The 15,619-nt window shown below is 33.7% G+C and overlaps 1 protein-coding gene across 3 annotated transcripts; it reads right to left on the reverse strand.

Annotated features, from left to right (window-relative positions):
* Nucleotides 1-713: 713 nt before the first annotated feature.
* Fam229b (family with sequence similarity 229 member B) lies at nucleotides 714-15,509 on the reverse strand. 3 transcript variants are annotated; one of them, XM_076859831.1, is made up of 4 exons: nucleotides 15,433-15,509; nucleotides 6,272-6,431; nucleotides 4,486-4,624; nucleotides 714-917 (listed from the first exon to the last, which is right to left on the reverse strand). In XM_076859831.1, the coding sequence occupies exons 3-4, from the start codon at nucleotides 4,608-4,610 to the stop codon at nucleotides 800-802; spliced, it is 243 nt and encodes an 80-aa protein (XP_076715946.1). In that variant the 5' UTR covers nucleotides 4,611-4,624; nucleotides 6,272-6,431; nucleotides 15,433-15,509; the 3' UTR covers nucleotides 714-799. The 3 variants fall into 3 exon arrangements, with proteins under 3 accessions (XP_076715946.1, XP_076715945.1, XP_076715947.1); XM_076859830.1 differs by having other exon boundaries at nucleotides 15,403-15,485; XM_076859832.1 differs by having other exon boundaries at nucleotides 6,272-6,428; nucleotides 15,403-15,463.
* Nucleotides 15,510-15,619: the final 110 nt, after the last annotated feature.

Raw genomic sequence — 15,619 nt, forward strand, 5'->3', positions numbered from 1 at the left:
CTGGCCTAGCAGCCACAGGCTTTGAGTTTGACCAAGTACTACATTGGCATGGCAGCCAAAGGATCCTGTGGGCAGTGGTCCTCAGTTTAGGGTGCTCCCTAAGACTGCAATGACTGAAGTTGTCATAGGCTTAGTGACCTGATTAGGTTGACTGATTAGTCAACTTGCCCTGAATCTCTGGAAACACTTATTCCTATGGAAACTTACAAACACACCCAAACTGTGAACACTGTATTAGGTACCTATGTCAGTATGCAGATATCAACTCATGGCCAAAAGAGTCAGGATCAACCAAGAAAACATGATGGCGTCAAATGGACAAAATAAGGTACCACTGACTGGTCTTGAAGATATGGAAATGGAATTACTGCCTGACAGAGAATTCAAAATAGATGCCTTACAGAAGTTCAGGGACTCCAAGTAATTGAAAAACAGTTAAGAAATTCATCAGAGAAATTTAACAGAGATTGAAATAATTTAAAAAAAATAAATAAAATAGGCTCCATCTGACTGATAACCATGGTAGATTAAGTTTCATCTTGAATTATTAATATTAATGATCCAAGATGATCTCTAAGGCACTTCTAACTGTGAAATATTATTCTGCCTTTAGACATAACTGATAACTTATCACTATGTGTTTTTTACTGGTTACTTTTCTCCTTTTAACTAAAATAAAATAGTTCAACTATTGTCATCATCCAACGGTGCCACCACTTTTATTTGTTTACCAGATCATAAGATGATCTTGGCCCATTACCCTTGACCTAGTCAACCCTCAACAACAGACTTAATGATGCTATTTAGGATGCATTTCCTTGCTGCTTTGTGCAGGTGGCTTTCGCATTGTTGCATAGACAGTGATGGGAACATCAGTTATTGTCAGGCAATGACTTCCAGGGCATCTTCGGAGTTGCCTGAATAAAAGAGCAAATAACATATAATAATTAGATACTAAATAGGAAAATTTTTAGAGCACCAAAGTTTGAGTATATATTCAACTGTTTTAAAACACTTTGAAATCTTTGAATGGTACAGAGTAAGTATAACACAGAGGCATTAATGAGCCAAACATTCTAGGCTTATGTAGCAAAGAAATTGTGGCTGTTGCCAAATATTTAATTACTGAAAGTTCACAAAAATCAAAATAACCCTCCAAATGTTTATTTTGAAAGGTATGCAGGAATTGCTAAATGGCAAATTAAAGTACACTGTTATAAACCTAAGTGATAATACCATGGCAATTCATTCATAAACGTACCTTAAGAATCAGATCATTCATACACAAGCCTTTGTGTGGGCATATGTTTTCGTTTATTTAGGTGTAGAATGGCTGAGTCATATGGTAGGTTTATGTTTAGCTTTTAAGGAAGCTGCCAAACTGTTTTTCCAAACTTTTGTATCATTTGATGTTTCTCCAGAAGTGTACAAGATTACCAGTTGCTCTGCATCCTTGTCAACACTTGGTATGGTCAGTCTTTTTAATCTGAGCCTTTCTGGTGAATATGGAGTGAGATCTCATCATAGTTTCCATTTATAATTCTCTGATGAGTGATGATGTAGAACATTTTTATGTGTGTTTTGGCCCCTCATAGATCTTCTTTTTTGAAATGTCTGTTCAATTTTTTCCCATTAAATAAAATATAGTTTGTCTTCATATTATTGAGATGTAAGAGTTCTCTATACATTTAGAGTACAAGTCCTTTGTCTGAATATTTTTTCCCAGTCAGTGATTTGTCTATGTTTTTTTTTAATTTGTTCTAAATGTCTATCAACAAGTAAATATATAACAAATTGTGCTACATCTATGCAATGGAATCTTACTCAGCAATTAACAGAGCAAACTACTGATTGAATGGATGAATTTCAAAATCTTTTGTGCTCCTCAAAAAAAAAAAAGAATGCATAGTGTAGATTCCATTCCTATAAATTCTAGAAAATGCAAAAGAATATGTAGTGGCAAAGGTAGACCAATGGACATGAGGGTGCAGGGAAGATGGATTATTAAGGAGTATGAGGGAACTTTTGGAAGTGATGGAAATTGTTGTCTTGATGGAAATGGTTTCATGAGTATAGACATTAGTTGAAGCCCATCAAATTGTAGTTTTATATGTGTAAAAAAAAGAATCATTTTAGTTGGATGATTTCAAATCTAGAATATTTATGAAAAAAAATGAACAAAATATTCCACATATAATCAAATGTTGATGGAATCTCAGGTTCAAAATAGGTCTTAAATGACACTTAAAAAAATACATGTAGTGTCTGAATTTCCTTTCCTACATTCCCACCAAATACTCAGCCTTGAACACTTCTAAAGAAAAGCTTAAAACTTTCAAAGTAGCCAATTACATCCTTGAAAAACTACCTTATTAATATTAAATTTGTGACCCCCAAATCTCTAAACCATGAGAAACCTAACAATATAGTATTTACTGTTTTGCTACAGAAAACAGCAAAAGAGTGTAACAAATCCTATTTATTTGTAGGGGTTTTTTTGCAACTTTGCAAAAATGATTTTTTTCATAGAGACTTTTTTTCTGAAGATGATCTTTTTTTTAATTAGTTGCTCAAAACATTACAGTGATCTTGACATATCATATATCATACATTTGATTCAAATGGGGTATGAGTTCTTATTTTCCCACGTATACAGATTGCAGGATCACATTGGTTATACAGCAACGTTTATACATACTGCCATACTAGTGTCCGTTGTATTCTGCTGCCCATTCTATCCCCTTCCTATCTCCTCCTCCCCTCCTCTCCCCTCCCACCACCTCTCTCTACCCATCTACTGTAACACATTTCTCTCTTTTTTTTCCTTCCCCCTCACACCATCTTATATGTAATTCTGTATAACAATGAGGGTCTCCTTTCATCTTCCATGCAATTCCCCTTCTCTCTCCCATTCCCTCCCATCTCTCATCCCTGTTTAAAGGTAATCTTCTTCTCATGCTCTTCCTCCCTGCTCTGTTTTGAGTTGCCCCCCTTATATCAAAGAAGACATTCGGCATTTGTTTTTTAGGGATTGGCTAACTTCACTTAGCATAATCTGCTCTAATGCCATTCATTTCCCTGCAAATGTCATGATTTTGTTATTTTTTAGTGCTGAGTAATATTCCATCGTGTATAAATGCCACATTTTTTTTTTATCCATTCATCTATTGAAGGGCATCTAGGTTGGTTCCACAGTCTAGCTATTGTGAATTGTGCTGCTATGAACATTGATGTAGCTGTATCCCTGCAGTATGCTCTTTTTAGGTCTTTTGGGAATAGTCCAAGAAAGGGAATAGCTGGGTCAAATGGTGGTTCCATTCCCAGCTTTCCAAGGAATCTCCATACTGCTTTCCAAATTGGCCGCACCAATTTGCAGTCCCACCAGCAATGTACAAGTGTACCCTTTTTCCCCACATCCTCACCAGCACTTGTTATTGTTTGACTTCATAATGGCTGCCATTCTTACTGGAGTGAGATGGTATCTTAGAGTGGTATTAATTTGTATTTCTCTGATTGCTAGAGATGGTGAGCATTTTTTCGAGTATTTGTTGATTGATTGTATGTCCTCCTCTGAGAAGTGTCTGTTCAGATCCTTGGCCCATTTGTTGATTGGGTTATTTGTTTTCTTGTTGTTTAATTTTTTGAGTTCTCTATATACTCTGGAGATTAGGGCTCTACCTGAAGTGTGAGGGGTAAAAATTTGTTACCAGGATGTAGGCTCCCTATTTACTCTCTTATTGTTTCTCTTGCTGAGAAAAAACTTTTTAGTTTGAATACGTCCCATTTGTTGATTCTTGATTTTAACACTTGTGCTATAGGTGTCCTATTAAGGAATTTGGAGCAGGACCCCACGAGATGGAGATTAGAGCCAACTTTTTCTTCTATTAGACGCAGAGTTTCTGGTTTGATTCCTAGCTCCTTGATCCATTTTGAGTTAACTTTTGTGCATGGTGAGAGAAAGGGTTTAAATTTCATTTTGTTGCATATGGATTTCCAGTTCTCCCAGCACCATTTGTTAAAGATGCTAGCCTTTCTCCATTACATGCTTTTAGCACCTTTGTCTAATATAAGGTAGTTGTAATTTTGTGGATTAGTCTCTGTGTCCTCTATTCTGTTATAACACTCTTGCTGCCAAAGATAGTGTCTAATTAAAGTGACACTAAATCTGAGATCTGTCTTTTTTCTATTTGTAGCCTTATGTCTACCACGGTGCCCAACATATAATAATACTAAAGGTTTATTTAATTGAGCATTCTCTAATCTTGAAAACTATCAATAAAACAAGCAGCTGAAAATTTACCAAAAAGAGAAAGAATTACAGAGAAACAAAATACAAACTATGTTTTTTAAAAAAACTGGGCTCTCTTAACACTAATTTAATAACAGCAGTGTTTGAATTCCTGGGGTTTTTTCTTGCTAACACTGAATATGCATTGATGATAGACAATACATATTTCTTCAGTTGTCATGATGAGAAGACTTTACCTATTTGGTGACATCTCTTTCCCATTACAGGCAGCACTTGAGCTCAGCCCCGATTCTAGCCCAATTGAAGAATCTCCTCCTTCCACTGGAAACCTCCTTGGTTGGGTCCCAAACCGAAAAGGCATAATTCACTGAAAACCTAGACAAGAAAGTTAAAATAATAAGGGAGAGAGTTATCTCCAATGAGTTATTTGAAATTATTAACATTATTGTTTAACATTATTCTATATATATATATATATATGTTTATATACATAGAAACATTCTGAAAGTAACATTTTAAAATACCTATAAAAAGGTAAAATACTAAATTATACAATTATCCATTACATACTATTTTAATTCTTGTAACAATTACAAGACAGCCACACTAAGTGATAAAAATAACCTATTGCCTTTGGTTAACATAATTGGACTATGGTTAATATTAATAGACTTCAAGTCCACTACTGCTGTGTGGAAAAAAAAAGTCAGTTTGACTTCCAGTGGTTGTAATCAACAAACTTATTCCATCTCTAACACCTCTCCACCTATCTATAATTGCTCTTCTCTTCCTCTGAGTTTCACACTCACCAAGATACCTTCAGCTACTCTTTCTCTTCCTATGATTATTTATTCCCCCCACCCTTGCTTCTCTACATTTACAATTCAGCAGAGTTGAAACAGTGGCCTTGAGAGGTTGGACTAATATGAGTTCAAATCTTAGTCTGGCCTTCTCCAACTATGTGATCTTAGTCAAGATACTTAATTTATGTTTCTCAAAAGTTGTGAATAACATTACCAACTTCCAGGGTAATAGTAAAAATTAAATAATATGTGTAAAGTACAATGCCTAATATTAAGTGCTCAATAAATGTTGACTTATTACTCAGCAGATGCCACTGAGCATTAGTAAATATATATTAATTTATATTAGTAAATATTTATTAATGTATACCATGAATACCATATGATATATATGATGAATACACACACACACACATGAATAAACTGTCTACTGTTGCCTTTGCTTGGAACTCTTTCCCCATCCATTGTTACCACCCTTCACTTGCTAGGGTCAACTTACTCACTAAGCATGAATTTACATTTCAGTTTGTTAGAGAAACCTGTCAAAACCCTCATCATCCAAGTTTTCATAACACCTTTATTTCTGTTTTGTTAACAGTGACCATCATTCTAATTCAGGGTTTCTCAAAGACATGATACCATTGTCATTTAGGACCAGATGATTATGAGTTGGGGAAGGCAGACTTTCCTATACATTGTATAATATTCTGTAGCATTTACCCACTAGATGCCAACAGCATCTTTCTCCCAACTGAGACAGTCTCCAGATATTGCTGAGTGTCCCCTGGTAAGGGAGAGAGGCAAAAATTTCTCCCTATTCAGAAACACTACACTAGTAGTTTATAAATGTTTTGTTTAGTATCCCCTATTCTATGTCTATCTTTGTCACCACTCTAATACCCATAACAGTTCTTGAATAAATTTACATGTCTTATTAGCCCACAGAGGACAGGAAAAGTAAAAAAAAAGTCTTAAAACTTTTTCAATGCCTAGCATTCTATGCCTAATAAGTAAATGTTTATTGGTGATACAATAAAGCTAAATTATTAAGGTTTAAGAATTTGAATATTATACAATGATTTTTATAGATTGTGTCAATATCATAAAAAAAGTGTTTTGCTCAATAATTATTTAGTAAAACCATAGTTAACACTATGGTTTAATCTCTCTATCTAAGTATTAAGTTTTAGATAACTTGATCAAGGAAATATATACTCACCAAAATAGGCCGAGTCTGATTCCGGTAGAGGTGAATAAATCAATTGCTTCTACTGACCTTCCATAGAAAGCTAGAATTGCCGAAGGAATGATGATCAAATGTTCCAGCGACACCCAGAAATTATGACATCAGAAGATTCTTTCACATAGTTTCCCACCTGCTAAAGATCAAATGTCTCAATAACCCTAGCAACAAGATGAAACTTGAATAAAATTTAAGCATTTCAGTGGGGGAGGGTGTAGCTTTATTCTTCTTGTCAGGGCCTTATTTTCCAACAATATTAAACATTTTGATCTACAAATGAAGAGCTACAATCTAAATGACCTGCATAAAATCACGTGTGATTCTTTTCACTAATCCCATTTTCCTCATTCTCTTTATCTCCCAGGCTTAACTAATACAAATAATCCAATCTATCTATATCCTCATCCTACTCTAACACTCTCAAACCCAAACCAAATTTCTCTATAGCTCTCTTAAATGGGAATATTCGTTATACTCTGGACTACCTCTCTAATCTCTGGACTACCTCTTCTTGTTTTTTCAAGAGATCCTAATTTCAAAATGGAAGAAATAATAACAACCCCAAAAGGAAGAACACATCTTATTCTGTCCTTGTTATTCTGTTTCCTTGTTACTGAGTTTCTTCTTTGCTGATCACATCTTTGCATTTCTCTGAACTGCTCTCCCTCTCCCAACTAGTTCTTGGTTTCTGTATCAACAGCTTAATAGCTTACTTCACTGAGAGTCTGCCCTACTCAGTAATGCTTAAGTTTAACACTTATGGCAGAAAATTACTCTTCAGTTAATAATTTTTCAATTGTCATTGGTAATCATTAAACTACTAAATGCTAGTGAAATTTGATGAAAATCTTATTATTACCTATATAGTAAACTAAGTTCCCACTGCTATGAATTCATTATAAGAACTAGTATTTTATATAATAATTAAGTTTATGTTAGATAAAATCTTACCTCTACCTTCTTTTTTCTTACTAGGGTGTTATCTGTGAATGAGTTGATCACAATTTTAGTTTGGAGAAATCTAGTTTAACCCACTGTGTCACAGTCAGACAAACTGAAATAATTGCTGGCCATTGTTAGCTAATGCATCATTAGAACTTAAACATTTGTTCTTTAGGATGGCAAATTTTTTCAACAGTTTACATTTTGGAGAGAAGGTAGCAGTGGAAAATGATAGATTTTGACATCAGAATTAGGTATGAATTTTAACACCATGTTAGCTCTGTAATTCTGAGCAAATCACCAAAAGTTTATATGGAAATGGTATTATAAATAGAAAGTAAAATAATCTCCTTTGCAGATATTTAATCCCTCTAATTTACCATTATCTTAACTAAATTAAACTACTTTTAATTAAATGAGTTAGTTGATCATTTGGTATAAATTATGCCACATTTCATGCATGGATACAATGAAACCAAACCAAATAGTAGTCCTAATAATCAAACTTTACAGTACTTGAGTAACATCAAAAGACAAAATGAATTAGACTCTATAGAAGATCCTTACAGCTCAACACAGTGGTGAATGCCTGTATCACAGTGGCTCAGCCAGCTGGGATAGAAGGATTTCGAGTCTCAAAGCCAGAAACTGAGCAAGACCCTAAGTAACTTAGGGAGACCCTGTCTCTAAATTAATATATATATATATATTTAAAAGGGATGAGGGGGACTGGGTTAAGCACTCCTGGGTTCAATCCCTGATACAAAAAAAAAAAAAAAAAAAAGGATCCTTACAAAGCAATGAGTAAATAAATGAAGTATAAATGAGAGATACAAAAAGATTATGAAATCTCTTAAATACTCTCTCTTAACTATCATAAGCCCAAAAATTCTTTTGATTATTGGGATATTAATTAATGAGAGGTCGAAAAGGAATAATGTTTGAACTTTCATATCCTAAGAAAATAGAACTATGATTACACTTCATTCAGCAAATATTTTCTAAAAATCCACCATGAGCTCTGCATGAGTTAAACATTCAGGATAAAAGACTGAGCAAAAACAAACACGTATTCTGCTCTAGTGAAGTTACATATTAGGGTAGGATATTTCTAGACTAGAATATCAAATCTAAATCTAAAGGATGAGTAGGCATTAACAAGGAGGAAAAGGGTAGGAGTCAAAGACACTGAGACAGGGAGGGGGAAAACAGAGGAACCTGTGTCCAAAGGTCACATGCTAGTAAGACAATAAAAGATTTGAAAGGTAGCAAAAGCACAGCATAGAAAACAAAAAAGAGATATGGTCCAAGAGATAAGTACAGCCCAAACCACACTGGAGCATAAACTCAAGTTAGATTTTAGAGCAAAGGAGACTGCTGAAGGATTTTAATTTCTCAGTACACATGTGGAGGTTGTATTTGTTTTTCTCTATTAATTTTGTTTTCTAATATATCTGATTTTCTACTCTACTCTTTACTATTTCCTTCTATTTGGGATAAATTTTTCTTTTTCTAGTTTCTGAAGGTGTAAACTTAGTCATTGATTTGGGAATTTTTTCTTTTCTAATATAATCATTTAGTTTCATAAATTTCCATTAAAGCACTACTTTACCTACATTCTACAAATTTTGAAATTTTCTATTTTAATTGTTAAAATTTTTCCTTTTGAAAAAATACATACTACAAATAATTTTAAATGCTTTCATCTTTAACTTCTGAGTTATTTACAATTGTATTGTTTAGTTTTCAAACAGTTGGGAATATTCTACATTTCTGTTACTTATTCCAGTTTAGTCAGAGAACAAACATTCTTTGCTTGATTTGAATCTTTTAAAACTGATTGAGAATTGTTTTCATGGCCAGATATGCACTATCTTTGTAAGTGTTCCATTTATACTAGAAAAGGATGTGTCTTTTGCTGTTAGGTGAAGTGTTCTATGCAGGTAATTGGCTGACAAAGTTGTTCAATTCTTCTATATTCTTATCTTCTTTATAATTATTCTCTGATTGTTGAAATAGGGGCATTGAAACCTCCAACTATAATGGTGAATTCATATTTTTCCTTTCAATTCTGCCAGATTTTGTTTCATATATATCAAAGTGTTATGTATGATGATATATGTTATATCATAGTATTGCTATGTTCTTTTGGCAAAATTAAACCTTTATCTTATAAAATATCTTGGTTAATCCCTGATAATATTCTTTGCTCTGAATTTACTTTGTATGAAATTCAAATAGCTTCTTTCTATTGGTTAATGTTAGCATGATATGTCTTTTCCTATTTTATTTTTAACCTGCTTTATTTTCATATTCTAAGTGGGGTTTCTTGTATATAGTATATAGTTGAGTCTTGCTTATTTTATCCACTCCAGTGATAAACAAAGGTGTTTGGATTGATTACATTGAATGTAGTAAAAAGTTTGAATTTAAACATGCCATATTGCTATTTGCCTTTTACCAGTTCTCTGCTGCTCCCCCTTTATTAAAGGATGAACTTACTATACTTTATGAATTGATTTTTTGTTGTCATTTGTTTATTTTTATACATCCTTATATTTTGGTTTTGGTTTCTTCAGAGTTTATAGTATCATATCTTTTAACTTCTGACCTTCTGTCTTGAAATAAAATTATAACATTTCATGTATACTAAAAGAACTTGATTATAGGATATTCTATTTCCCCTCTTTTGCTATGTATTTTATTGTCATTTATTTTACTATTATGATTACCATAATATTTTAGTTTTTCTTTAATTATATTTTAAGGATATTTTTTAAAAGAAGAAAAGGCTTTTTACATTTACATATGTATTTATATTTTCAATGTTCTTTGTACCTTTTGGGTACATCCACATTTTCAACTGACATCATTTCTCTTTTGCCTGAAGATTTTCATTAAACAATGCTGATCTTCTAGTGATAATTCATGGAGCTTTTTTATTTATTTCATTTTCATTCTTGAACAATATTTTCTCTGGGTATAGAAATTTTTTTCCAGTGCTGGGTATTGAATCCACAGCATTATGCATGGTAAGCAAGCAACTCTACCTCTGAGTTGTATCCCCAGCCTAAATTGAAAATTTTAAGTATTTTCCACATTTTTTCCACTGTTTTCTGGCTTGCATTGTTTTTTACAAGAAATCTGCTGTCAGATTTTCCCCTCTATGAATGTGTCTTTTCTCTCTGACTTCTATGTTCATTCTTCATTCACCGATATTAAGCAATTGGATTATAATGTGCTAGGTGTAGTTTTCTTCTTGTTTCTTTTCTTCTTATATTTGTGGGTCCATCATTTTTATCACATTTAGAAATTTCACAGCCATGATTTTTCAAATACTCTGTTCCTTCCTTCTAGACCTCAAATGCATGTATCTTAAGCTGTTTGAAGTTATACCACAGCTCATTGACCCTTCTTTTTTAGGAAAGAAAAAAAAAACTTCTTTGTTCTCCATTTTATTTTGGAGAGTTTCCATTGCTATGTTTTCAAATTCATTACTTCTTTCCTTTGCAATGTCTAATCTGCGTTTTTTCACCTAAATATTGTACTTTTCATCCAGTTTGGATTTTGTTTGTTTGGTTGGTTTTCTTTTGGGGTTTTTTGTCTCTTCCTAATGTTCTCATGCTTACTCTGCTTTCTTGAACATATGCTGTATATTTTATAACTGTTGCTTTAATGTCCTTGTTTACTAATTCTTTCATTTGTGCACTTCCTGGTGTGTTATTAACTGATTTTTTTTCTCATCATGGGACTTGTCTTTGCATACACAGAAATGTTTATTTGAATGCCAGACATTGTGAATTCACATTACTGAATAATTTTATTTTTAGTCCTCTAAGTACTTTTGAATTTTGGTCTGGGACACAGTTATTTAGAAACAGCTGGGCCTTTGGGAGCTTGGTTTTATGCTTGCTAAGGCTAGATTAAAACAGCCTTTCATCTAGAACTAGTTTGTCTCTACTATCTTTCTGAGTACTCAACTAAATGTTTCATGGATTATAAGAGCTCTTCACTTAAGATATCTGGAATGTGAATAATTAGAATCAGCTCTATGTGGCCCCTATGAATTGTTTTGTATGCTTATTTCCAGGGGCTTTACCCTCTGTCTTAGGTAGCTTTTACATATGCATACACTGATCAGTCTTCACGAGCATCCCCTCGAATATCTCCAGAACTTTCTTTTTCTATACTCTATCTCCTCTCTGGCATTCTGCTTTGCAAATTTCAACTGTCTTAGTCTCCCAGAATTCTCAATTTTGTCTCAATTCAAGGTACCATCAGGCTGTATTCTCTATTCATCAGGAAAGAAGTCGCTATGTGTATCCCAGTCTTCAGGAGTGGGAATTACACAAGAATAGGAGAAGGAGATCATTGGGTGTCATCTTAGAAGTTGCCTACCACAGATGCTGTAGGTCTGAGTATGTTTATACAGTACTTACAAACGTTCATCAAATATTTCTGAATTTACGAATTTGAGGAATTGCAATTCCTTGTACCTTATGATTATTTGGAGTCCACATAACTAGTTTTGACCAATAAATTATTAGTGATTATTAGCTGCCAGTGCAAAACTTTCTTGATCTGTCCTTGTCTCTGCCATAAAAACCAGAAATTCTTCTCATGTTACATACAAAAACCAGCTGAAAGTAAATTAAATATTTAAAAATAAGATCTGAAATTATAAGACCACTAGAATAAAACTTGGGAAAGCTCCACAACACTGGTCTGAGCAATGATTTCTTGGATGAGACTCCAAATACCTAATCAACAAAAGCAAAAATAGATAAGTGAGACTTCATCAAATCAAAAGCCCTTTCACAACCAAGGAAATACTTAAAAGAGTAAACAGACATCCTACAGATGGGTCGAAAATATTTGCAAGCCATTCATCTGATAAGAGACCAATATCTAAAATATGTTATTAAATAACTTAATAAAAAGAAAACACATGGTGTAAATTAAAAGTGGGAAAATTATTGAAAAGACATTTCTCAAAAGAAGGCATAAAAACAGTGAACAGATATATAAAAAGATGGCCAACATCACTAACCATCAGAGATATGCAAATTAAAACCACAATGAGATATATCACCTCACACTCTTTAGAATGACTATTAGACCAAAATACCAAGTGCTGGCAAAGGGTATAGAGAAAAGGGAATCCTTGTACAGTGTTGGTGGGAGTATAAATTAATATAGCCATTATGATAAATAATATGGAAGTTCCTCAAAAAACTAACAATAAAACTACTATATGATCCAGAAGTCCAACTTCTGGGTATTCAGTAGTCTCCCCTTCATTTGTTAATTTATTTTTCACAGTTTATTATCTGCACTTAAATACAATCCAAAAATATTACATGGAAAATTCCAGAAAGAGACAATTCACTAAGTTTTAAATTGCACTTTCTGAGTTGCATGATGAAATCTTACACTATCCTGCTCCATCCTACCCATGAATTACCAGTTTGTCCAATATATCCTCCACAATGTATATGGTAACCACCTATTGGTCACTTAGTAGCTGTCAGTTATAATATCAACTATTGTGGTATCACAGTGCTTCTGTTCAAGTATTTTATTTATTAATTATTTTATTTATTAATGGCCCTAAAACACATGATATATGATATGGCACTTTTATTACAGTATTGTGTTATAAAAGTTCTACCTTATTATACTACTAATAATTGTTGATTTCTTATTTACTTATAGAAATTATGATAATATGCATGTACAGAAAATATAGCATATTCAGAGTTATTACTATCTACAACTTGAGGCATCCACAGATAGGAACTACTGAATATCCAAAGGAATTTAAATCAATTTTTGAAACAATATCTGCACTTTTGTGTTCATTGAAGCATTATTTGCAACAGCTAATATATGAAAGCTACTTCACACTTTTAAAAATTATTCATTAGTCCTTTAATGTGATGCAGCTCAGGAGGCTGAAGCAGGAGAATCACAAGTTCAAAGTCAGCTGCAGCAACTTAGTGAGGCCATAAGCAACTTAACAAGACCGGTCTCAAACCAAAAAATAAAAAGGACTAGGGATGTGGCTCAGTGGTAAAGCACCCCTGGGCTCAATCTTCAGTACCAAAAATATATATTTATATTTATGTATAAATATATTTTTGATATATATTCATACATCATATATGTATATATATCTGTATATATATATATATGTATATATATATATATGTGTGTGTGTGTGTGTATATAGAAGCCACTTCACACTTCTAAAAACTATTCATTAGTCCTCCAAGATGTGTGTTTTGGTCTTCAACTTTCTTAGTTCTTTAACTCCATTTTATTTCATTTTTCATTAAATATATATTTACTATCTACTGTATACTAGGCAAGGTTCTGAGAACTATTGGTATAGTAGTAAACAAAGAAAGCAAGGCTCAGTCAGCCCTCAGAGAGCTTATTTCTCAGTATATTATTTCAGCATCTTGTCTCCAAGTTCCTATTTTATTATATTCATATTCTTTTGATTAAGTTCTTCTATAGCACAGAGTATATATGATAAATTTTCTTTTATACCCTTAGGTTAGCTTTTTGTTCCAGACCATGTATTTCATCCATATTTTGTATGCTATCCTACTTCCTTTTATAGTAACAGTGTGCATAACTCTCAATGATTTTTTTGTCTTGTTCATATATAGCATGTGAAATGTCCAATCTGTTTTCTCTCTGTTAGTCAATTATCTCTCCAAGCCTACTGCACTCAAAAATCTCAGTGGCTTCAGGCAAAAAAAAAAACACTTTTTTTACTTAAAGGACTGTGTATGGCCTGCTGTTCAACTTTTCTTACCTTGACCAATCTGGATTTGCCTATATTGAGGTATGGAATTGCTTGACTCTTAAGCAAAATATCTGATTCCCTCCAGATTGAAGTTATCAATGAGATTTGTTAGTACTTTCTTAATTTAACTCTTTCCCATGTGCATTTTCTAAAGAATAATGACTCCAGGAGATGTAATAGGGGTACAGCTGGGCAAAAGCCAGAATACCAGATGAACTGGCACCATATCTCATCAATACAATCCTATTCACATCACTACCTACAAATTTGTTCATGTTTTCCAAATTTAGAAAGCCCCAAACTTTGGGACTTCAACATTAAGAACTGAAGCGACACACTGCACCTCCACCCTGACTCCAAGCTTACCAGTAAGAATTTAAAATTAAATCTAGTAATTACAAAAATTTCTTGATTAAAGGTGCTGATTATTACAAGACATGTAAATATTAAGGTGAAAAACACAAATGAAAATATGGGAAAGCCTCAGCCACATAACCCATTTTAACAACAAATTTATCAGCTATCAGAAAAATATATAACTATTATTAGCCTTGATGGAGGAATAAGGTGTTATAAATAATTGAATAGTATGGCTCATATTACCACACATTAATGTCACATATAATTTTTTTATTAAATGAAGAAGGTTTCTGTAGTTTCTCAGGATTTCTGTATAAAATGTTAATTTCATTTGAAGTGCTTGAGTTATTTATTGAAATCTGATCTATTTGATAAAAATTTGTGGCATTTTTTAATATTTGTCAATTTTAAAGAGTTGACCATTTTCACTAATGCATGATTTTTCGTTTTTCCTCCTCTATCCCATCTAAACATTGTATATATATCAAATGCTTTAATCCCATCTCTTCTATCAGACTTCTATTTACCTGGCTGCACCCTTGCCCAACGAATGTACTGATTGTTAGCGCCGCCCAATATTATTTCGAGTATTTCCTGCCTGTGTCTTCAATTGACTGTAAGCTTGTTGGCGCTAGATCTGTCTTAACTCCTTTTGAGTCCTCCAGGGGGCTTCGAAATTAATGTTAAGAGTATACAGCGCTTGAGAAATACTGGTTGGGTCTCTGAACTTAGCTTTGTCCTTTGTGTCTAAGTGTACTTATTTTCGGTTGAGCCCTGGCACTGTGTATCGGTCCGGGATTTCTTTGTCCTCCTCGATAGTGCTCGTTTTCTATTAGAACAAAGGGTTTGTCGGATCGCCTCGCTAAAGGGAGCGTCCCGTGGAATCTGAGTAAACGGAATTTGACCCACTGCCCAAATATTGAGACTGTGGACTAAGACTAAGCCTCTGATAGCCTAAGCACAGTTTAACGACACATATTTAAAATACCACTCCAAATCCTGGTTATCCGTCAGTTACCCCGGCCTCCGGAGCTGCCGACGCTCAAAGATGTTGACAAGGCAGCGAGGATCTGCGGTCTGGTCGCTATGGTAACGGTGAGATGCAAGTGCGCTTGCGCGACCTTCTGACCCACCGCCCTCTCATTTCCCAAACCTAAAGAAGTGTTTAGCAACGGTAGCAACTTGCGACGGCAAAGACTTGCGGC

Source organism: Callospermophilus lateralis, chromosome 6, assembly GCF_048772815.1.
Source record: "Callospermophilus lateralis isolate mCalLat2 chromosome 6, mCalLat2.hap1, whole genome shotgun sequence".
NCBI lineage: Eukaryota > Metazoa > Chordata > Mammalia > Rodentia > Sciuridae > Callospermophilus > Callospermophilus lateralis.

Bases quoted from the DNA above. Each gene is read 5' to 3' on its own strand.
- Fam229b (XM_076859831.1), bottom strand. From the start codon at position 4,610: ATGCCTTTTCGGTTTGGGACCCAACCAAGGAGGTTTCCAGTGGAAGGA. The intron at 918-4,485 runs GTAAAGTCTTCT...TCTTTTATTCAG, and splicing joins AAAGAGATGTCACCAAATAG to GCAACTCCGAAGATGCCCTG.